This window comes from Ostrea edulis, chromosome 9 (assembly GCF_947568905.1).
Source record: "Ostrea edulis chromosome 9, xbOstEdul1.1, whole genome shotgun sequence".
Taxonomy (NCBI): Eukaryota; Metazoa; Mollusca; class Bivalvia; order Ostreida; family Ostreidae; genus Ostrea; species Ostrea edulis.
The window spans coordinates 10,376,284-10,401,801 of record NC_079172.1 but is presented as its reverse complement, the minus strand read 5'-3'; the positions used below and the strand labels follow the sequence as shown (position 1 = coordinate 10,401,801).

The 25,518-nt window shown below is 33.7% G+C and overlaps 2 protein-coding genes across 2 annotated transcripts; one reads left to right on the top strand and one right to left on the bottom strand.

Moving 5' to 3' along the window:
- The first annotated feature begins 2 nt into the window (after positions 1-2).
- Positions 3-12,732, top strand: LOC125660463 (ankyrin repeat domain-containing protein 42-like). Its single transcript, XM_048892299.2, has 12 exons — positions 3-75; positions 1,923-2,077; positions 3,541-3,648; positions 4,744-4,863; positions 6,564-6,699; positions 7,069-7,269; positions 7,584-7,709; positions 9,663-9,812; positions 9,937-10,056; positions 10,684-10,810; positions 11,286-11,424; positions 11,825-12,732. Exons 1-12 carry the CDS (start codon positions 69-71, stop codon positions 11,984-11,986), a joined length of 1,551 nt encoding a protein of 516 aa, XP_048748256.1. The 5' UTR covers positions 3-68; the 3' UTR covers positions 11,987-12,732.
- A 1,923-nt stretch (positions 12,733-14,655) lies between these two features.
- On the bottom strand, positions 14,656-24,066 carry LOC125659065 (ras-related protein Rab-28-like). The gene is made up of 6 exons (XM_048890607.2): positions 23,861-24,066; positions 21,829-21,925; positions 20,907-20,995; positions 20,465-20,594; positions 20,041-20,144; positions 14,656-18,770 (listed from the first exon to the last, which is right to left on the bottom strand). The coding sequence occupies exons 1-6, from the start codon at positions 23,933-23,935 to the stop codon at positions 18,597-18,599; spliced, it is 669 nt and encodes a 222-aa protein (XP_048746564.2). The 5' UTR covers positions 23,936-24,066; the 3' UTR covers positions 14,656-18,596.
- Between the last annotated feature and the right edge of the window lie 1,452 nt (positions 24,067-25,518).

Below are 25,518 nucleotides of genomic sequence, written 5' to 3'. Positions count from 1 at the left end.
CAGCTGGTTGTATTCACTGCGAAACTATTAGTTTACATTTCCGGTGAAACAGTTTGTTGGCAACCAGAATGCCAGGTAAGAGTATTTTTAATTTGAAGTAACAACTTACAAAATAGTCCTCTGTATTTACACATTTTATGTTTTATAATTCGTACTCGTGGTCTTTTTAAATTTTCTTTCGGAATCCAGTTTCACAAATATCAATCAATACATATAGATCTTTGTGTTGACACTGACAGAATGAAACATCTCAAGCATGTTGATATATTATTCTTAGTCTTGGGGTAATTTTTAAAATTACTCTGAGGCATCTTGGGAACAATGAAAGAACTTTCAATTCGGTCAAATTGGGCCACTGACCCACTGACAGAAATTGGACTGGTTTGGAAATTTTTAAAACTCCCCTTCACACATTCAAAATGGCTCTACCTACCCTGTTCCCTGTCTTCATGACCCACCAACAGTCTGCAAGCCATCCACATTTTCATACTGCCATATTGTTGTTTACTTTCGTCGTTCAGTGTGCGATGTCACATGATCATAAATGGGGTGTTTATTCATGATCTCATCTGACTCGGAGAGAAGATAAATAATATATATAAATTGAAAATTTACTTGTCAATGATTACTTTTTAATCCATTCGAGTGAAATGTGTAATTTGCATGCATAAAGTGTTTAACTTATAATGCCTCATTCACACAAAGAATTTAATTCGCATTAAACGTAAGTTAATGTGAATTAAATCTGAACTGTGTTCACACGTAGAATTTAATGTGCATTACTTTTACTTAGAATTAAAATTTATGTCACGATTTAATGCAAATCAAATATACTTCGCATTAGCTCTGTTTGAATGTTAAGCGAAGCTTAAATGCGTATTAAATGTAGATATATGCATGCGTAATGGCAAATTTGGGTCACATGCATCATACCCAGGGTCAATAATGTCATTTTTGAGCAAAAAACTAACCAGAATGATAGTAATTACCAAAAAACATGTACAAGCAGCATGCCATTAGATAATGTCAGACATAAATCTGTGCTCTGCATATATATTCATAATATTGAGTAATACAGTATACCTGCTATATGTCTATGAATATACATATGGAAGGAATTGCTTTTAAATACGATAAAAATGTTTTAAAACAGTGATGTGATGATTTTTTTTTAAATTTACATTTTTTATAAAAACAAAATTAATATGCCACTCATTGTTTGAATTTCATACCATATGTCGAGTAGACTTGTAAAACTTATTCGTAATTAAAACTTACGTCACAACATTAGTCAGTGGAATGATGAAGGTGTTAACTGGCCTCATGAAGAAACAATTTGTCCTGATTGAATGCTGGTTATCAGAGTAAATGACAAGTAATTTCTTGGGAACATATACATTTAGAAACAAACACAATGAAAGTCTTTTGTGTTGATCAATTTCAACTTATATATGTACATTGCAAACATGTACATGTAGTACACTATATAGGCCTATATGTATAGTGTTAAGGTATTTCTACACGATGTTCATTAAAATATCTATAAAAATAATTTTCAATGATATAGTCTATTCTTTTATCTATTTCGCACACCCGTTAATTTAGAAATGCATATGAATTTAATGTGCATCAATTTACTTCACATTGAATATTACTGCTGTGTGAACGCTATTTAATTCGAATGAATTTTAATAATGCACATTAATTTACTTCGCATTGAATTAAGGAATAAAATTTAATTTGCATCTTTATAAACGAGGCATTATATATATGTAGGCTGATAAAAAAAAACCACATACATTTATTCCTATTATAATATTCAGTTGATTTGGCATACTGGGTATATACATTTGTAGCTTGAATTAAATACAGCTGTATCTGTAACAAATTAATTTAATGATTATGTTCATAAATATCAACAGCCCAAAAGAGATACGCTGGAATCCATGATGCTGTCAGGCATGGTGATGTATTGGAGCTGGAGTCCATGGTGAAGAATGGTGCCAGTATAAATGAAGTGGAGGATTCAGATAAATTCACCCCATTGCACACTGCCTGTAATTCTGGGGCATTAGAGGTACAACAAATTCACCAATTACACACTGCCTGTAATTCTGTCGGCACTAGAGGTACAACGAATTCACCATTTACACACTGCCTGTAATTCTGGGGCACTAGACGTACAACAAATTCACTAATTACACACTGCCTGTAATTCTGGGGCATTAGAGGTACAATAAATTCACCAATTACACACTGCCTGTAATTCTGGGGCACTAGACGTACAACAAATTCACTAATTACACACTGCCTGTAATTCTGGGGCACTAGAGGTACAACAAATTCACCCCATTGCACACTGCCTGTAATTCTGGGACACTAGAGGTACAACAAATTCGCTAATTACACACTGCCTGTAATTCTGGGGCACTAAGAACAAATCCACCAATTGCACACTGCCTGTAATTCTGGGACACTAGAGGTACAACAAATTCACCAATTACACACTGCCTGTAATTCTGGGGCACTAGACGTACAACAAATTCGCTAATTACACACTGCCTGTAATTCTGGGGCACTAAAAACAAATCCACAAATTACACACTGCCAGTAATTCTGGGGCATTAGAGGTACAACAAATTCATCCCATTACACACTGCCTATAATTCTGGAGCACTAAGAACAAATCCACCAATTACACACTGCCTGTAATTCTGGGGCACTAGAGGTACAACAAATTCACTAATTACACACTGCCTGTAATTCTGAGACACTAGAGGTACAACAAATTCACTAATTACACACTGCCTGTAATTCTGAGACACTAGAGGTACAACAAATTCACCCCATTGCACACTGCCTGTAATTCTGGGGCACTAGAGGTACAACAAATTCACCCCATTACACACTGCCTGTAATTCTGGGGAACTAGAGGTACAACAAATTCACTAATTACACACTGCCTGTAATTCTGGGACACTTAAGAGGTACAACAAATTCACCAATTACACACTGCCTGTAATTCTGGGGCACTAAGAACAAATTCACCAATTACACACTACCTGTAATCCTGTAATTCTGGGGCACTAAAGGCATAGCAAATTCACTCACTGCAGTGGGTGTCTTGAGATATATAGGGTTGATACTTGTGTTACTCAATCTGTGCAAAATGATGTAAAAATGTGTTCACTTTAATTGTACCTTCATTGACGAGTTCATGCTTGGATTTATGTGAAGTACAGGACAGTCCTTCACTTTGATGTGCGATCCTGTTAAGGACTCAGAATGCTTACTCTACATAGGATACATTATATACATAAATAGAAATCCCTGATTATTGTACATGCATATTTAAGAGGGGAAAAAATCATCCACCATTTTTTGACACATGTACAGGCAAAGAGTATCTTTCAGTGTGTTCATTGGTTGCTTTGGCATGGTTTTTTATCTTCCAGTGTGTTCATTGTTGCTTTAGCATGTTTTGTTTATCTTTCAGTGTGTTCATTGGTTGCTTTAGCATGTTTTTTTTTTATCTTTCAGTGTGTTCATTGGTTGCTTTGGCATGGTGCTGATGCCACAGTAGCCACAACAAAAGGATGGACACCAGCCCACATTTCAGCAATCAGAGGACAGGATGCCTGCATGCAGGTATTTTTAAAATTAAGATATCTTAAATGTATAGTTCTGTATTGAAAATATTAGAGTCCAATGGTGATAACTTAGTCCATTTGTCTGTCAATCTATTGTTCATTTGTCTGTCAATCTATTGTTCATTTGTCTGTCAATCTATTTGTTTATTTGTTCATCAATCTTTTGTTCATTTGTTCGTCAATCTATTTGTTCATTTGTTTGTCAATCTATTTGTTCACTTGTCTGTCAATCTATTTGTTTATTTGTCTGTCAATCTATTTGTTCATTTGTTTGTCAATCTATTTGTTCACTTGTCTGTCAATCTATTTGTTCATTTGTCTGTCAATCTATTTGTTCATTTGTTTGTCAATCTATTTGTTCACTTGTCTGTCAATCTATTTGTTCATTTGTTTGTCAATCTATTGTTCATTTGTTTGTCAATCTATTGTTCATTTGTTTGTGATCTATTTGTTTATTTGTTTGTCAATCTATTTGTTCATTTGTCTGTCAATCTATTTGTTTATTTGTCTGTCAATCTATTTGTTCATTTGTTTGTTGATCTATTTGTTTATTTGTTTGTCGATCTATTTGTTTATTTGTTTGTCAATCTATTTGTTCATTTGTTTGTCAATCTATTTGTTCATTTGTTTGTCAATCAATCTGTCAGTCAATCAGTCCACTGTCTGCCTCTCTGTTTATCTGTCTGTCAATCAATCATGTTTATCAATATTTTTAAGACACAATATCTCCTCTTCTGAACTTTTCATTCTGCAGACTTAATGTTTGATATGTACAAGGAAGGTGTCAGATTAGAATTTGACACACGCACCTGTACATTTTGTGCTCAAAATTCAAGATGACAATGAGATAATGTATGTATATCTATCTTAGGTGGATTCATATTTAAGTACACGTAGCAGTAAAACAAGAGTGCTAATTTATGGTTGCACTAAAATATGAAAATCTCTACTTATCAATTTAGTACATCACATCTGATACAGCAGTTCTCTGTGACACAGGTCAAGAGTGCCGTCTCAGATCATCTGATGAATGTTTTCACAATTTCTGTGTACACAAGAATATACAGTAACCTGTACTCTATTTATTTTAAAGGCACTTGTAAACAATGGGGTCAGCATGTCCTCAAAAGATTCAAGGGGAAGCACTCCTGCCCACCTTGCAGCTGCTCATGGAAACTCTTTCACACTCAACACTATCTTAAGAGCTGGAATTGTGAGTATACATGTGTATTCATCCCTGGTGAAAAATACTTACCAAAACTACTAGTATATTGAAATAAAAAGAAAGGCAGTATTACTGATACGGAATGATGATTGAAAATGTTTTTATTCTCACATTATCACCAGTTTGAGATCGACTTTACCCATGTGAGATTTTTCTGTCTCACACTCTGCAGCGTCATTTGATTGTGACATTACATGTATATATTTTCTATGATTTACGTTACACGTACGGTGAAGATTTACGTTACACAGTGAAGATTTACATTACATGGTGAAGTAAAAATATTTTGCTTTGTTTTGTTTTTAATTCTAATGTACATTGTAGTATACCTTTCTGGTGAACAACCTTGGGTTTTTTATGCCTCGTTCACACAGATACGCATTAAATTTTACTTCGCATTAAATTTGATGCAAAGTGAAATAATGTGCATTAAATTAATTCAAATTAAATAGCGTTCACATGTACGGTGGTAATATTTAATGCGAGGTAAACTAATGCGCATTAAATTCGTATGCATCTCTAAATTAAAGGGTGCGAGAAATGAATTAAAGGATAGACTATATTATTAAAAATTATTTTTATAGATATTTTAATGAATATTAGGTAGATCTACAGAATTCATTGTTCAAAACACTAGGCCTATACAATGTATATAGAGTACATGTTTACAATGTAGAATCAACATGTAACTGATCTACACACCAGGAGTTTTGTCGTGTTTGTTTTTATATGTTCCCAAGAAATTACTTGATATTTTCTCTGATGACCAGCATTCATTCTAAACAATATATTGCCTCTTCATGAGCCCAGTTTAAAAAACCTCGGAACGTCTTTTTCACCATTATGCTAACTATTGTTGTGACATAATTTTTAATAACTAATATGTATTATAAGTCTACTATGATGCCATATAGTATAAAAAGAATTTAACAATGAGCGGCATATTTGTTAAAATGGAAAAAAAGAAAATCATATTATCACCATTTTAAAACATTTTTGTCGTATTTATAAATAATTTCCTCCCATATATATTACTCAGTATGCCTATGCAGAGCACAGATTTACGTCTTAACATTATCTATTATGACATGCTGTTTGTACATGGTTTTTTAAGTGATTATTATCATTTTGATTAGTTTTTCGCACAAATCTAACATTGATATATATATAGCTGACCACGGGTATGATGCATGTTTGCCATTACGCATGCGTGTATATTTAATGCGAATTAGCTCCGTTTTGCGTTCACACAGAGCTAATGCGAAGTAAATTTATTTCGCATTAAATCGTGACGTAAAGTTTAATTCGAAGTAAACTAATGCGCATTAAAACCTCTGTAATGCAAATCAAATTCTTCATGTGAACGAGGCATTAGTTTACACTTGTAAACCATTTTTGGGTATGCTCTTTCTGCCTATCTAATTAGCTTTGCATCGAGGTTCAAATGAGAGTTTGATAATCTAAAATTTTCTCAAAGTTCCTAAATCTATGCGCTACACTGTGGGTAAAATGTGAAAAAAATAATCCTTCATTATTTACTCATGTGGGATGGAGAAAATCCACCTCTAAAACAAGATTCGCTGTCTAGGACTCAGCAAAGCCTCGTCCTAGACTACGAATCTTGTCCCCTTGATGGAATTTCCCTATCCCACACTCGTAATAATGAAGGATTCTATTAATTTCTACAGGATGTGAACGTGACAGACAACTTTGGATGGAGTTTGGTTCATTCTGCAGCATATCATGGACGTCTAGGCTGTCTACAGTTGTTGATCAAATGGGGTGCAAATATAGATGAAGTGGACAAGGCTGGCAACACACCAGGTACAATCTGAAGCCTGTGTTTCAATATGTGACTACAGACCTCGACTGGAGAAAGATACTTACCCAGTTCCGTGTCACATCCAATATCATTCTGAGGGCCAATATTGGTCAAGGGTTGATATGGGGGGGGGGGGGGGGGGGGTGTTGTTATGGAAAAGGGTATATTTCATGAAAATTATTACATAAAAACATCTTTTCTAAAAATGTAAGAAACAGAAGCAGATTTATTAAGATTATGATATTATTATTTCATATAAATTGATGTGTTTGAAACATGAACATTACATCTTTATTGTGTGAACATTGAGATAGTTTGTTGATGTCATTTGATAGCAGTATCATTAGTTCATTTCTATTCTATGGCTTTAGCTCACCTGGCTGGTGGTGAGGGGCAGCTGCCCTGCCTGAAGTATCTAGTCAGTACAGGTGTGAACCCTATGCATGTCCTTGGTGCCAGGAATGACCAGGGGGAGACCGCAAAAGACTTAGCCCAGCAGTTTTACAAGGACCATGTTGTGGAATACATTAATGGAATAGAGTGGGAAAGAGACCACCCAGAAGAAGCTGAGAGTAAGTTATTAATCATCAAACAGTAAAGGATGTTCTCATCAGAAGACTAATACATGCCTACTGCATACCTTGTCAGTTACACAGGTCAAATGTTTATTTCATTTGTGAATGATAAAGATTTTAAAATGAATGTGCTACATAGTGCTTTCAACAAAGATATTTGCAATTGACTTGAATTGTAAATCTCCTCTGCAACACCACATACTTTTCATGAATTTAGAGTAAAAGCAAGTTGGCATGGGAAAACTGACTTTGAAGAATTAAAAAATAGGTTCAAATGATATATGTACATTTGTATATTTGTCTTTGTTTAGACCTAGCCTTCCCAGCTCATGTTGCAGCCTACTCCGGGGACCTAGATCATCTACGCATGTTAGTGGAAAATGGTGTCATCAACATTAATGAGAGGGACGACAAAGGATCAACTCCAGCTCACAAAGGTATCAATCTAAAGTCTCTATAGGATCAACTCCAGCTCACAAAGGTATCAATCTAAAGTCTCTATAGGATCAACTCCAACTTACAAAGGTATCAATCTAAAGTCTCTATAGGATCAACTCCAGCTCACAAAGGTATCAATCTAAAGTTTCTATAGGATCAACTCCAGCCCACAAAGGCATCAATCTAAAGTCTCTATAGGATCAACTCCAGCTCACAAAGGTATCAATCTAAAGTCTCTATAGGATCAACTCCAGCTCACAAAGGTATCAATCTAAAGTCTCTATAGGATCAACTCCAACTTACAAAGGTATCAATCTAAAGTCTCTATAGGATCAACTCCAGCTCACAAAGGTATCAATCTAAAGTCTCTATAGGATCAACTCCAACCCACAAAGGTATCAATCTAAAGTCTCTATAGGATCAACTCCAACTTACAAAGGTATCAATCTAAAGTCTCTATAGGATCAACTCCAGCTCACAAAGGTATCAATCTAAAGTTTCTATAGGATCAACTCCAGCTCACAAAGGTATCAATCTAAAGTCTCTATAGGATCAACTCCAACCCACAAAGGTATCAATCTAAAGTCTCTATAGGATCAACTCCAACCCACAAAGGTATCAATCTAAAGTCTCTATAGGATCAACTCCAGCCCACAAAGGTATCAATCTAAAGTCTCTATAGGATCAACTCCAACCCACAAAGGTATCAATCTAAAGTCTCTATAGGATCAACTCCAACCCACAAAGGTATCAATCTAAAGTATCTATAGGATCAACTCCAACCCACAAAGGTATCAATCTAAAGTCTCTATAGGATCAACTCCAACCCACAAAGGTATCAATCTAAAGTCTCTATAGGATCAACTCCAACTTACAAAGGTATCAATCTAAAGTCTCTATAGGATCAACTCCAGCTCACAAAGGTATCAATCTAAAGTTTCTATAGGATCAACTCCAGCTCACAAAGGTATCAATCTAAAGTCTCTATAGGATCAACTCCAGCTCACAAGGTATCAATCTAAAGTCTCTATAGGATCAACTCCAGCCCACAAAGTTATCAATCTAAAGTCTCTATAGGATCAACTCCAGCTCACAAAGGTATCAATCTAAAGTCTCTATAGGATCAACTCCAGCCCACAAAGGTATCAATCTAAAGTCTCTATAGGATCAACTCCAGCCCACAAAGTTATCAATCTAAAGTATCTATAGGATCAACTCCAGCTCACAAAGGTATCAATCTAAAGTCTCTATAGGATCAACTCCAACCCACAAAGTTATCAATCTAAAGTCTCTATAGGATCAACTCCAACTTACAAAGGTATCAATCTAAAGTCTCTATAGGATCAACTCCAACCCACAAAGGTATCAATCCAAAGTCTCTATAGGATCAACTCCAGCTCACAAAGGTATCAATCTAAAGTCTCTATAGGATCAACTCCAACCCACAAAGGTATCAATCTAAAGTCTCTATAGGATCAACTCCAACCCACAAAGGTATCAATTTAAAGTTTCTATAGGATCAACTCCAACCCACAAAGGTATCAATTTAAAGTTTCTTAAGAAAGGATTGGAAGAAATGTAACCAAGGTTTTCCCACAATACTAACTGTTTTTTTATACTTCTTATAATAAACACCTGGGGCCTGTTTTACAAAACAACTTACGACAAAGTTGCAATTCTATCAAATTGTATGACGCTGTTATTATTTTGAGCAAATGAAGTAAAACTTTTCTGAGGCTTAATTTTCAACAGTTTTGAAAATAAATATTTAATTTGAATTTTAAGTGAATGATCTTACAGTAAACTGGAAAATTCTAGTATGTAAAGTCGAAAGTCGTAAGTTCTTTTGTAAAACACGAATTGAGGAGAAATGCTCCTATCACTTAACCTTGGAATAAAATGATAATCAAATTTATTCTAAAAGAAACCAAAAATATATCTTTCTATTTTAGCTGCTGGAAATGGTCATCTCCATGTTCTTCAGTGGTTAGTGGAAATGGGAGCCAATATGACTATCACAAACCAGGCTGGGGAAACCCCACGAGACGTGGCCAGGAGATTTGGTCAGCTAGCTTGTGTCAAGCTTCTGGGGGGAGATCCAGGTACATGAGATCCAAATAAACAAAATTGATTAAAGTCTCATCTGTTGTAAAATAAAAGCTGAATACTTCAGTGATCCTTTAAGTGCATTGCCTGGCTTCTAATGAATTCCTTTGATAATGACAGAGGAGGAAACATCAGTAGTGGTGGGGCAGGAGGATGAGGAGGATGGGGAAGAGGATGTAGAGGCCAGCACAGAGGGGCGAGGGGTGGCCCAGACAGAGAGGCAGAAACAGGAGGCAAGATGTAAGCATGCTATTATGTTACACATGCTCTTAACTCACTCTGGAAGTACATACAGTCAAACCTCATTATCTCAAACTCGATGGGACCATTCCCAAGAAAAAACTTTTGAGATATCCTAGGATTTGAGATATCGAGGGTAAAATACTCACAGAATTAGTGGTTGGGACTTCCGAATCACTGACATATCCATGGTACTCGAGACATTAGTGTTCAAGATAACGAAGTTCAACTGTATTTGATATTGCATAATACTGTGACAATTTTTCATACCCTCCCCCTTTTCCCAACCAACAAAGTTTATGATATCTCAACATTCATCTGTCCATCTGTGAGGAAAAGGATTTTTCCAGGTCAAAAGCAATGCTTTGATCATGCATAGCTAAATGATGACCACTATTGATTCTGGGTCAGAAGGTCAGACTTAAAAAATTAGGACTTTAAGTCAAAATACTTTTGACTATTAAATGGCCTTAGCAAGGGGTTATTGTCCCATTTGAACAGTTCTAGTCGTGAAATTAAAATAGTATGTTGCTTAAGATGAAATCTATTGAAATTAATACACAGATTTAATAGCACTAGTCTAAATTATCAAATAACTGTGAAATGCATTATACTTCCTGTTTACAGCACGGGCCAAGAAGAGAGTGGGTGAGCTGGAGAGGATGCTAGAGATATCCAAAAAGAACTACACTCAGTTAGGAGGGAGGCTGGCTGAGGACAAGAAACGCATGCAGCAGATCAGGGACAAAGACAAGTAGGTCCAACTCTCTTCATTCGTCATACAAGCACCGGTGTCATATGGAGTAAAAGTAATCAGTTATCACAGTATCGGATTAAACATTCTTTTAAGAATTTATCAATGTGTAAACTCCAAACATTTATGTTAAGTTTGTGAGTAAATTGTCAGGGGTTTGAACAACACTAAATTTTTCAAATAGAATGTTTGATTCTTATAATTCCAATTTGTTCCCTGTATCAAAAATTTGAATACTTTCCTCCCTGAGTTTCATTACATTACGGTACTTGTTTTCAGGCACGTATGAATACATCGTGTTTTCGGATTTATTGATGTGTAAATTCTCATTCAGCTTTATTTTTGTTTAATTAAAACAATTGTAATTAATAACATTGGGATTATTGTAGAATCAACATTTTTTTCCCTATTCACAAAGTGTCATCACAACATTATAAGATGTCTTTTGAGTGATGAATTATTTCTGTGTACGCAGGACAATCACTGAGCTGGAAGCACAGCTTGACTATGAGAGACTCAGGAGAGAGAAGCTTGAGGCTCAGCTAGATGAATACAGAAGAGAAATATCGGAGATGAAGTACCAGCTACAGTCCAGGGTTTATGGAGAAGAAACTGTAAGTAAACAGCCTAATATCTTTTCAGCTTTTGAAAGAGTTGTCTCCCTTAAAATGCGTTCTAGACTACTTGAATACAATAGCAAACGAAAAGCTCCACTTTGAATAATTTTAATGGATGGATTTAACAAGTATTTGTGTACAAAATATTAAATTTTGCAGATCTATAAAATTCTCTTGTGAAAATTTTAACATACGTTGAATTTTGCAAATTTAGAGGTCAAAATCTTTAATTAGTGTTACCACAAGAGATGGCGTGCTTGTAAACATTTAATTGCCTTATATGGCATACTCTTTTTATTGATACATTAACAATCGCTTTTGCTAGGATTTCATAAAATAGCAGAAAGGTTATTTTATAAACGATTGATTTATCTTTGAACCATTTTTTCTGTCTCAGACTGATGACGAAATTGAATCAGCTTTAGCAAGAGCAAAGAAAAGTGGAAAGAAATCTGGAAAGAAATTGTCCCGCCGTAAGCCTGATGATGAGGACACCGGTGTCTTCATAAAAAGAAATATGTCTAATCCAAAGAAAAGCAATAAATACAGAATAGTCTGAACACAAGATGAAATTAAAGATCTGAATTTCTTGACTGGACCTCAATAGAGAGGAGTGTAGCAATCCATGTAAACTGAAGGCGGTCTCTGCACAGCTGTTTGGTAGAGAAAATTTAAAACTGTTTCTTAATTGGCTTGTAGTCACACATATTGTAGAATTCTTGTATTAACCAGGTGTTATGTTTGGAAGCAATGTAAGGTGACTCAATCATTCTACACAGTATGCATGTACAGTAAAACATGGTTACAGTGAACATAACTTATAATGAAGTCACACTTACAGCGAAGTGATTATCCTTCCTTGTGGTTTTTTAAAACATATTGTTAATTTTTTGGATATAACGAATTAATGAATAAAAATGGTTTGTCCCCAGCACTTTGCTAATGATGTGTTTTGCTGTATATCTTCGTGATAGCTTAAAATTTCAGTCCTAGTGATACGTATAACAGACAAAACAAAAATACACCCAACACAGGATATTGTTTCTTCAGTGTTAACTGTGATATTATGTTTTATGAACCTTGATCATAGTGCATTTTGAACAAATGTCATGTTTAAATTAAATATTGTTAAGTGAGTGTGTATGTGAGAGTATAATGTTGTAGATGTAATTTAATGTTAGTCATTATGAAGTGGTGACATTTTGTTTGTTTGTTCAAATTGGGAAATAGGTATTGTACATTAACATGAATGACAACCATTTTTTAAAATTCTGTAATTCAAAAATAAAATTTTTACGCAAATCATGGACTTTTATATTTTGTCAGTTACCTGGTACAGGTTGGAACTCTTTGAATTTTTTTCTTTTTTCTGTACACCAATAGATATAGGATATTAAGACACAGAAGGGGGTTTAAAACGTTTAAATGGGTATTGAATATCCTGAAAAATTCATCGAAAATCCTTTCAAGATTCACATTGGTACAATGTGTCAAATCACTACTGTGGATTCCTAAATATACAAGAGGAATATATTAGTGCATAATATTTCGTGAGAGGCATCACTCGCAAAATAATATTACTGGCTTTTGATTTTCTGTTGCTGAAATACATGCAAGAACTCTTGATTAACTGATGACGCATAGATTCATTTTCACACAATTTGACATATACGAGTTATATCATGTATTCACTTAAAACGAGGAATCAACAGCATTCAAGTTTGTACACATCACCCACCAGATCTATGTGGGGGTCATAATTTTATATGGGTTTCTATCGGAAAATTCTTCAAAACTTTTAGTCTCAAGAACCACAAAGGTACAATTAGTCAAAATAATACCGGTATGCAAGTATATTCTCATGTAGTGTAAAATCATGTTTTCTTAACTTCTTAAGGTGGAGTCACACAGTTGGGGGAGGGGAGGGGCAATGTCTTCCATATATTGGAATATGTATTAAAAAAACCCTCAACTACCATAAGGGTATGGGATTTCATAGTAAGATACAAGTGTCCACACCTCGCTCCGAGTGGTCAGGGTAAAGGATTTCATAGTAAGATACAAGTGTCCACACCTCAGTCTGAGTGGTGAGGGTAAAGGATTTCATAGCAAGATATAAGTGTCAGGGTAAAGGATTTCATAGAGATGTGTCCACACCTCGCTCCGAATGGTCAGGGTAAAGGATTTCACAGTAAGATATAAGTGTCCACACCTCGCTCCGAGTGGTCAGGGAAAGCTGTAAATGGGATTTAGTATTTTACAGGGGGGGGGGATGTAAAAATTCAACTGTACAGGCAAGCTGTTGCCAATGGCCAGTGTTTTTATCTTGACTAATGAGTAAAATGTCTAGTTTATCAATACATGTATATTGCTATTAGATGATATGGTGCATACTATCATGATCTACCTATGACCTTGACCTTAATCAAATAATCTTTGCACATATGAATGTTTAACTCAATTTGCTCATTTATTTTTAAATTACATTTTAATTATATCTTATTTGGAATGCAGAGTATAACCACAACACACTATCAAACACTGAGGTCCAAGTGTTATATTTTGAGCACATACATGTATTTGTATTCACTTTAAAAGATCTAACTTTATATTTCATGTATAGATTTTAGCAAACTGATGCATTGTATTTTGACAAGTCATACAATACCACAATCTTGTTAAACAAATTTTATTCATGCATCTGTGAAAAATTTCCAGAACTTTTACAATATCCTTTTCCGACTGTGAATCATTGATTTTGGGAAACGACTCCAAAGTCACTAAAATTTGTGACCTATACTAGCCGACTTCTACCCTAGCAATTTGTGGTAATAATTTGTTTATATTATACCTATGACCTTGATCTCAAGGTTAAATCATAGACTGTTTGGTCAGATGCCAACTCTGGACCACCTGTCTACTAATAGTGTTGAACTCTACATATAATTATTATTACTCTTATGTATTTATGACCTTGACCATCAGCAAAAGGTGATGCATCATGGCCAAAACTTTGCAATTTTTCATCATAAATGTCATATATCTGCACAAGTGAAAGTCCTATCTTAAAGCCTGTCAAGGTCAAATTTATTCCAGTTGGTGAAAGCATAATTTACCATTCACGATGAAAGGAGGAATGTACATTTTACTTCTTTTAAAACAGTGTCTCTTACAATGCACATCATCCTAAAATAGTATATTGTATATTAACACAATACAGACACAAAACAAAATTCAACATTTTATTTGAGTACAACATTCACCTGGCATAGTGCTTGATTTAATATCTCCAGAAAACAGAGCAATTTTTACATAACCTGCTTGTAATTTCAAAAATCTCTAACAAGGTGAGACTTAAATAAAAACATCTTAACACTTCATTGCAAAATTTCAGTACAGAAACCGAATGTTAAAAATGCCCCCATAGTATGTGTACCAGTCTCCATAATTTAAATCAAATTAACATTGAATTCCAACCAAAAAAAAAACCCAGTATATAGAAATTATGGCTGGATACTTACAAGATTAATGCATCTGCACATTCAATGTGCACATCCAACGTGCCCACAAACTGAGGTAATTAGAAAGTGCCTCCAATTCACAGAAAAAAAAATCAATATATAAAAAGCAACTAAAATAAACCCAATGTAAAAAAAAATAAAACGAATGTAAAGTAAAACTACTCACAACCAATTCATTAACAGTTTTTTCTTAAAAATTTTCACCATTAGGGGTATCTCTGTGTGTATTTTCACCATTAGGGGTATTTCTGTGTGTATTTTCACCATTAGGGGTATCTCTGTGTGTATTTTCACCATTAGGGATATCTCTGTGTGTATTTTCACCATTGGGGGTATCTGTGTGTATTTTCTTTAAGGTGAAACACTTCATAATGATGGATGGGTGGTGCTGAATCCGAATGACAGGCACCACCAAGAGAAGGACCTCTCTGACAGAGTGCAGAGGATCCATCTTATATGTACCGTACTGATTTTTGAAGTCTACCTAACCTTTTTAACCTGTTTTGAAAGTGTGTGCTCAGTCCTTACAAACTGAAATGAAGGCACGTAATAATCTGTACAGAAATTCACTAAACTAGAGAATGAAAAAAATCAACAGCTGGATACAACAAAAGATATGCAATAAAATAAAAGAGGTAATCCAACATAAATGCATACAAACAGCATACTGAACTGAAGTGTCGTGATAAACACTGCTACATGTGTGTGTATTGCTATTAAATCTTCAATTCAGTTTAAAAATATGTAAAGTACTGATTAAACATGGATGATCTGGTAGAATAATGGATATCAATGAGCAAGATCAGCCTCCCTAAAAATGTTGATTGAGAAAAGTTGAATACTGTTATCCGCGTACCCTTTAATTCAATGATATGCACTCGATATCTCAATTTCTCTACAGTCATGCAGCAAATCATATTGCTATCCCACTGTATATATACATGTATATGTTTTTAAATCTATACATTGTCCTGTAAAATGCACATCTGATAAATCATAGAATTAAAAAGCCATGAATGATTGGAGGTACATATCGTATAAACAGATTGCAAAGAAATAGCGTTTCAACATCAGCAGCTCATCTGTGCAATCTTTGTATACATGCAACTGCACAATCATATCTGAAGCTGGTTAAGAAACTTTATAGAGGGGTAAAGCACTTTATACACAACTTGAATTTACCATTGAGCAATCAATACTACTCAGTACTAAATTCATGTCTAAAGGTTAAAGTTCAAAGTCATGCGGAAGAGGTGCATTACATAAATACAATTAGCTCTTACAGGAATCAGTCTGCCACTGTCTATTGCAAAATTAGACAGAAACTAAACATCAAATCCTACTTCCCTGTCTTACGGTCAGCTATCTAAAGATCAAATCCTCCTTCCCTGTCTTAAGGTCAGCTATCTAAAGCTCAAATCCTACTTCCCTGTCTTAAGGTCAGCTAACTAAAGCTCAAATCCTACTTCCTTGTCTTAAGGTCAGCTATCTAAAGCTCAAATCCTACTTTCCTGTCTTAAGGTCAGCTATCTAAAGCTCACAGGAGTTCACACTCCCTATTTTTGACATCTACTTTTGTAAACTGTTGAAATCTGTATGTGATATCCACAGAAACTGAACTGTCCAAAATATAAGTTATAACACACAGAATTCAAGACAAAGAGACATTGCAATTTCATAAGTAACAATCACTTTGCAGCCCTGACAAAAATGAACATATAAGTCAATGAAGCCAAACATTCATGAAACATATACATGTACATATGTATAATTGAAATTGGATTCAAAATTCAACCACGTAAAATATACATATGAATATATAATGGTATTAATAACAACCCCCAAAACAGAATGACAGTCAATTGTATAACAATATTCTTTCTTTTTTTCAAGAAAAATACTCCAGCCTCATAGCCTGTTACTAACGTTTAACAATCATGTATATCAAAACACATCAATTTTTAAAACTTTGTACATTCAAACACAGGTGCATCTCAGTTTTGGTACAATAACATTATACATACATATGTGTTACAGTGTATCTACTGATGAAGAATTCTTCAGATCAAAGCACTTAGCATCAGGCCATTTAAAATAACATACAAGTGAAAGTATCTTCTCTCAAGCAAATTTAAGTGTCTGTATAGCCTTCATTTACTTAACAAGCTCCACATCTTGTCATGATTTAAAATGTTTTCTTCGTACACCAACAAATATTGTTTTGTCATGTACATGTACCTGTTTCACACTGAATTCATTTCACCTTCTAATATGACCCAATAAAAAAGAAAATCTACAATTTATGATAATATGTAGGTATAGCCCTATCTTCCAAGGAAGAAGTGCACACGACCAATTTCTATAATCCAACAAAAGAGATACTTGGCATTTCTTTAAACAAAATTAAAACATTATAAGGTAATTTGGTAAATATTCAAAGTTTTCATTCACCATTTCATACTTACTGATGAGAACACTATCGTAGATTATGACTTTGATAGACTAAGAACAAGTACAAATGCATGAAATGATCTATTTCATTACATGGGAAAATCACAACTTCAATCACTGACACATAGGTCCAGAACCTAAACAACCTGCAATATGAATAGTTTAACTATTTTGACATCAGTAGACAATTGCTACATTCATTTGCCACATACTTTTTTTTTTTCTCTCAAAGTTTTAACTATCATCCTGCCGAAAATGTTTTGGTAGAATTCATTAAACTACTATCTAACACTGTTTCACTCCCCTTATATTAGATCAGCATAATTCATTGTATTGTATTATGCTATAAAGTATAAAATCAATGTTTAAAAATAAAATAAACTGAATGTTTCTATCAAGATAAACAGCTGTAATAACTTTAGAGCAATGACTTTTTAAAAAAAAAAGAAAAAAGAGAAGGAAATACACATACTCCCTCCCCCCCCCCCCCCCCCCCCCCCAAATCAATAGCCCATAATCTAAAATTTCATGACTAATTTTCGTATCTTCTCATAATATCATATCTAACATTTGTAACTTCTATTTCTATAAAGCAATATTAGCTCTAAATCTGAAATTTATTTTGTTGTAAAAATGTGTTACAGTGTATTATGATGGTTTTGTATGTAACTTTAACCATAATCATTAATAAAATTTAAAGTCTGACTAAGATTTTATCAAAATAAAGATTAAAGTTCTATAAAATATATATATTACAGAAAAATCAATTTTGTTTGGGAAGACATTAATGTAATTTTGCTTCAATTACAGCCTCTGAATAGGATTTCTAACATAAACATTGATAAAAAAAAAAAGTTAAAAAACCTTTACTATTATTTTTTCTGTATTTAAATAGTAAATCACAATTTTAAAATGAAAATTTCCAACACCAAAATGACAGCTAATATTGCTTTAATTAACATACATGTACCTTACCAAGAATGATCAGAGTATTTTTCACCTCTGTCAAGTACAAGATAGTTACCAACCAAATAACATAAAAACAATGTTAAGATATGAAATACTGTATCAAAAACCAGAAAATGGTGCTTTTCTTCATTCCATTCACTGAGATAGAGGAAGACCCCATAGTTCATTGTAAGAGATTCTGATAAGAGGGGAATATAAGAGTTACTGCCCCTGTCTTAGTCTGACACACTATTGTATACTGCATAGCGAGCTCTTCGGTGTCATGGGAACAGGTTTGGCAGCTGCTTCGTATTTTGAGTCAATAATTTCAGCCTTGACAACACGCTGATGTTGTTCTACTTCAGGTTTCGTCAATCTGATCCCCAGAATTTCTGCTGCTACTCTTTGAAAACATAAACTGACCTGTGGAAAAAATGATGTGATTTACATGTTTGAAATCATAAAATGAACTGAATTTTTTTCATACCAGTCTGATTAGAATCAGATCTTTTAATCCACTCACTATAATAGCGATCTATGTGAGTGGATCAAAGAATATGATTCTAATCAGATTGCTTTCATGCCATGTGGGTTTTTTTTATACTTTAAAAGTACATTAAAGATATGTGTATACTTACATGTGCTTATAATAGTGATGGGAATTGGCGAGAATTTCATAATCTATGATTGGTTTACTGTAACTAACTAATTATCGATTATAATCAGACATAGAGAAATTCTATAATAGTCAGTTATCTACTGAAAAAGTGTAAATAAATATTTTCTATATTTGTATTTGTTGTTTCTATTGCTGAGAGAGTGTAAATGAGTATTTTCTGTGTGTGTTTGTTATTCTTCTACTATCTTAGTATCCTATAATTACATATATAAAAGTCAATAGGATTTTTAGAAGGGTTTATGCGCCAAACATGAATATCGTTTGCTTCGGTTATAAATTATTAATATCCCCGTATATCAAAGTTTCAAGTCATTAATTTACGGTAATCCGGCATACATGTAATTAAAATTCAGCAAAGAAAAAAAAGGAAAGAATATTTTATCCCCCCAAAAAAAAAACCAAATCAGATCGAAAACACGTTACACACGTGCAGATCGAGTAACAGTAACCTTCGAAAGCGGTTTAATCTACGTAATTCACACATGTCTTTGCTCACATCAAGAATCTCTTTGATGGATGGTCACTTCGTTTATATGCCTGAATCAAAGTACGTCTATCTGACCATGCAAACATGCATTATTCCCTGGGTATGGATACTTTCACTTTCATGTGCGCCGCCATTACGGTAAATTAGGTTAATAAATAGGTCACGGCAGGAATATTCGTGAAAAACTACAGCCGTTGAGAAAAGAAGATCTAAAAACTGATTAATTGGAATAAAATTTTCATAATCGAGCGTTTAGAATTTGCCAACAATCGACTGATTTTCGATTATAATCGATGATTGGAACATCACTAGCTTATAAAGTACTGTAATACATGTATCATTTTAAATAAATCAACTAATGAACTATATATTTGTCAAGTATCAACATTTTCTCTCCTTCTCACTGTAATGACTTAATGGGACTGATTCACGATTCCCCCCCCAAATTTTGTTTTTCAATTTGAATCTGTTTAAAATGTGTTTAAAAGGTTTTACAAAAAAAACAAATATATTTATATTTTACATACATTGTCCCCAGTCTTTGCTGATACAAAATGACTAGACATGCCTCTTTCCTGAGCAAACTTTTGATGTTTGTCCATTTTCACTGTCCTCATGTGCTCCAGATCAACTAAAATACAGACATATAGATACAAATATATTTCCTACAGCTTAAAACTTCCATGAAAATCAATTTTCTTATTTCTCTACAAAGTATTTCTTTACAAAATGAAAAGCATAAAAATATGTTCGTATAATCAAACTACATTTCCATTTCATAACAACCACTAAATGCGGATCAATAAAAGATAAAAATCAATGCATTTCACAGGTCGCTCAAGATCAGAATGCATGTATCTTAATGCACATTCTTTTATTACTTAGTCAAATCTGACTGGTCAATAACTGCCTGCTTTGGTTCCCAGAAATACCATCTGATAATGCACTTACTTTTATTGCCTACTAAGGCTAAATGAGGCATCTTGGTGTCCTTCCCAAATACTTTTTTTGCACAGTTATACCAGTCTTCAACATTCTCAAAGCTAGCGAGGTTGGTAATGTCATACACAAGCAATATTCCCTGTACAAAATATCACACAAATTATCAGCGACCCCCAACCCTGAATACAGTATACTGAACTATCAAATATGACTATGTACCGCAAAAATTACAGACATGGTCATCTTTATAGAATTACATCTATTGTTAAAGCTGTGTAGTGTTAGGTTTTAATGGCTTGTTAATTGTTTTAGGTCCCATTTGAGAATTGTCGTTCATATCAAGATGTCACCTGAGCTTTTCAAAACCAATTTGAAAGTAGAAAATTATGTCCTTGGATATAATCTCTGACCATTTGTCCCATAATTTCTAACATGAGAAGACAACCCATACATTTGATCCAAACACGTAGGTTTCCAGCATCTTTCCTCCCAGTGTTTGTCCACCAATATCCCATACTTGTAGTGCCACGTGAATATTTCCTATGATATATACACAGATCATTATATTCTAACAAATAACATGTACCATGTACATCATTGATCAGAGATTAACGTAGTTCCACCCTCTTGTGACGACATAAGATTTCGCAAAGTCAATTATTTATTTAATAAGATTTACACATGACAGGAACATAAATTTTGTTGGAGTCTTTTCCAATAGTTATTGTGAAAAAAATCTTGTTAACCATAAATATTTCAAAAGTCTAAGTTATATATGAATAATCAATTATAATGTTTCAAAATATTGAATCCAACCTTTCCAAGGGCAATAACACTGTTTTCATTAAATTATTTATCAAATCCATTACTGTATATGTTAGATTTCCTTTATTTTTCACAAACATTTTGTATATTTTTTAAAGAAACAGTTTCATGAAATTGTTATGAATACTATCATATCGTTTCAACCAGTTTTTGTGAAATTTTGATAATGCTGCACATCATTTTTATTTGTTACTAAGATATATTATTTGAAGAATCAACAATCAAGGTTAAGATTGAACCTATATTTCTAGAGGGGTGGAATTACCTTAATAATCTACTGCTTTACTACACAAGATCAAAGCACTTATATACACACTTTTTTAAACTCTTAAAATATCAATTGCAGGTCTTGTCTGGAAATCAATTTCAAAATATTTACATGGGTTTTAAGACAGATTTATTATCATTGAATGCAGAATCAAACTGTCAGATTAATTTTTAAAATATAGTCAAGATATGATACCTGTAATACTCTATTCTGAATTCCTGAATGTTTTATATCGATAACCTCTAGCTCAAGATAAAAAAAAATTAAATTTATGACAAACCAGGTAAAACAATCCTCTTCAGGAAGAAATCCAGACCAATGGTCTGCTTGTAATTCCGACCAAACTGCTCCTGGGAATAGCGAGTTGCCAGGGATGTCTAAATTGGATTAAGCCATCATAAATAATGACAATTTATCAAAATCGATTTCAGATATTTTAAATGTTTATTTGTAATAAACAGTAAGTAATGTTTTAAAAGTTGAGATTACTATTACCCATTAGGAACGAAACATGTTCAACACAATCCCCTTTGAAATTCTTTTCTATTTTGAGACTTCTAGAAAGGAAATGGAGCAGTGTTCCAATAGTGCAAATAGAGCATTACTTTTAGCAATCTAGTGTATATGCCCTCTACGGACCCAATCATCTTGAAGAGCTTCTACAAGACACCATCATGATTCATGTACAAATACATAACTTCAATCAAGCCAAAAAATATAAATTGTTCTCCTTCTCGCAACATAAAGTCAAAATTTGGGTGGTCGGTAGGATATTCTCAAACTTTATTCAAGAGTACACAAAGAAACATTTTAATAACAATTTTAAATTAAGTTGCAGGTAATAACTTTTAATATGTTATATTGAACAAAAGGGGTCATTTTTCAATATCAATGCAACTTTTAAATATGCTATAATATAAACTACCTACAAAGGTTTGAAATCCAAAAAAAGTTTCTTCAATGATCTCTTAAATAATATGTTAAAAGAAATTTTAGAGGTAGGGGCAAATTAAGGCTCAATTAAAGTAATTTTAAAAATTCAGTTTATTATTCTCAAACATGAATGACCTCAAAGGGCTATCTTGTTCTGTATAAATAATGGTATATATTATATATCTAGATAAATAATGATAATGGATAATGTTTCAGTCCTCCTTCAGATATAAATTGGAGTGAAAAGTTTTCAAATGTGTGATAAATCTTAATATTAAGGAACAGATAAACCCTAGTGATTACTATATATGATTCAAGCATCTTCTAGGTGACCCTAATTGTGCAGAATTCTTTTTTTCTTCTCTTATTCACATGACATCCTGATCAATGTATCACTTTCATAAAATGTTTAACTACCTGATCTGGCTTCCTCTTTGACATTTTCTGTCTCACCCAGAACATTTTTCATGGTAGCCTTGGGCAACAGGCTCGTAAAGATTTTATTAAGCTTAAAATACCCATGCCATTTCTATTCCATATACACAATTAATGTTTAACAGATTGGTTATTTACCACTATGACAATGATTCAAAACGACATTAAAACACTGAACCACAATGAAGAGGAAGTTCACATAGAACAGAAGACATAATGACATCTTATTTTCAATTTCATATGGCATATTAAGAACTTTACTTTCACATATAAATACTGATTTATTGATGATGTATTCAATATGTGATAAAAACCTGTCTTTTAAGAAATGTATATGCATCATAAACTGGGTATTCTTGGCTTTGAAATTTAATGAAGAGAAATAATCTGATATTCTAAGCTTAAAATATTATTTTACATGTGTTTTAAAAATATTTATAAATGAAGACACTTAAAACAAGTCTGATCGATCCATCAAAATTCAAATCTTGAATTATCAGTGCTCAGCAGCGAAATCATGTATACACCATACAGAACTATGCTAGCCTAGTATCAAATTTTCAAAATGCCTATTATGAAAAAATATATATCTTGTGGTAACATTGTGCTATATAGATATACCATATCTGGACTACATACAAAATACGTGCTAGCCAGCTGTTCCTTTTTTTTTTTTTTTTTTTAAATACATTCAATATCTAAAAAAAAAATTAGCAGCATTTGGCTTATGGCTATTAATATATATAGGCTTATAACAGATTATAATGAAAATTTTGTAACATTCCTTCACGTCAAACAGACATCACAATCTCTAGTAAACACTCAGCTAATTGAATAACATGAAAATAACGATAACCTCTACATAATTGGATCGATCAAGAGATCGTGACAAGGAGATCAGCAGATTCTCGTTGGATACTGTCCAACATAGAACTTTTTCTCACCTTTCCTGAAGCGCCATCTCCCATAATGATGATTTTCAGCTGCTTATCTGGTGCTTCGTCTTCTGAGTCAGACATGATGCACAATATAATCTTTAAAAGGTGAAAAATCCGATAAAACTTACATTGTAACAAAGCCTAAATATTTACAAGAACCTGTCACTTGGTTGTCTGACTCAGTTATACACTTTCCCTCCTACAGCGTTTCCCACCTTAGAATGAAGCGCACAGAGGACGAGACTGATATTCAACTCGAACGAACTCGTCAAGAGGTAACCAAGGGGGTATCCCTTTTATTTCAAAATGTAGAGGAACGAAATATAGAACAAAACGTTTTGTTATTTCGCTTTTTCTATCTATTTTTTTCTTTATTCGTTTATTTATTTATTATCATTATTATTTAGGGATAGACAGTAAGTAGGCCTAAGCCTAATTTTAAGTAATTTATTTCCAATACATAAATCATATTTATAGTGATTATCCAAAAGATAGATCTATAAAGAAATAAAATTTACGTTGCCTGGCTCATTTAGGCCTAAGCCAGATATTTTTTTCTCTATTACACATCATGCAGGTTTTTAAAATTCTTGCACAAAATGTTCATGGACTCTTTGAATGGTTTTCTTAGGTGTTGGTATTCTATACAGTCAAATACAAAATGGAATTCATCTTCTACATAGTCAGACTATAGGGATATGAACATGAAATTGATAAGGGATCGGGGGGGGGGGGGGGGGGGGGGCTTGTAGGTTGGGCCTTGTTCGAAGAGTTTGATTAGGCCTAAACATATTTAATTGATATAATGAAGAGGATCGATATCAGAAACATATATTAAATTTTACAACTTACAAATTGCTTTCTTCTATATAAGCCCCCCCCCCCCCCCTCCCGACAAAGAGTGGAATTTAGCACTACTGAAATTGCCGGGAAACATAGGTCTGTCATGATCATGCATAGTCATATACATGTAGGCCCTATATATACATCCAGCATCAAGAAAAATTAAATGAATAATCATGTCGAGCAGGAAGGCCTCTACCAAAATCGTGAATTTCATGATCCCCGGGGTAGAGGTTCTGACTCCAGAGCAGTGCCAAAACAAACGATGTGCTAGGTTAGTCCTACGTAGGGGTAACAAGCGTTAATTCATACAGTGCCTTCAATATACCTAGATAGCTAGACTAGCATCTAGGCTAGCCGCTACGATCTTGAACGCAGCCCAGGTGACAGATTAAGGCCTCTGGGCCTCTTGTTTAATTATCCTTAGCTTATGCCTTTGATACACATTGTTTTGTGTTATTTGAAAAGGAGTTATTTAAGACTTTAATCAACACTTATCTAGATAGAAAAACGGAACATTTTCTTTAATACTATTTTGAAACTGGTTCAAAACCATTCGTGGAACGATCTACCGTTGATCCAATATGGGCAGGCGGTAAATCTAGTACTCAAGACTCCCGATGATCCCGGATTGCGATGTTTTATAGACAATATTAAAACCGGCGAAGATAATAACTTCATACTTCTCGGGAACAGTCTTTGTTACGACGGCGTATTCGTGCCAATTTAACCTTTTAAAAAAAATAAAAATAAATCGTTTGTACGATTTATTAAATCGTAGAAACGATTTTTAAAAAAACGTTTGTACGATTTAGGAAACC

Coding starts and splice junctions, on each gene's coding strand:
- LOC125660463 (XM_048892299.2), top strand. Junction 6,700..7,068: donor CAAGGCTGGCAACACACCAG/GTACAATCTGAA, acceptor CTATGGCTTTAG/CTCACCTGGCTGGTGGTGAG. Junction 7,270..7,583: donor CCACCCAGAAGAAGCTGAGA/GTAAGTTATTAA, acceptor GTCTTTGTTTAG/ACCTAGCCTTCCCAGCTCAT.
- LOC125659065 (XM_048890607.2), bottom strand. CDS start 23,935: ATGTCTGACTCAGAAGACGAAGCACCAGATAAGCAGCTGAAAATCATC. Junction 21,926..23,860: donor GAGATGGCGCTTCAGGAAAG/GTGAGAAAAAGT, acceptor AATCCAATTTAG/ACATCCCTGGCAACTCGCTA. Junction 20,996..21,828: donor GAAGAGGATTGTTTTACCTG/GTTTGTCATAAA, acceptor TATATATCATAG/GAAATATTCACGTGGCACTA.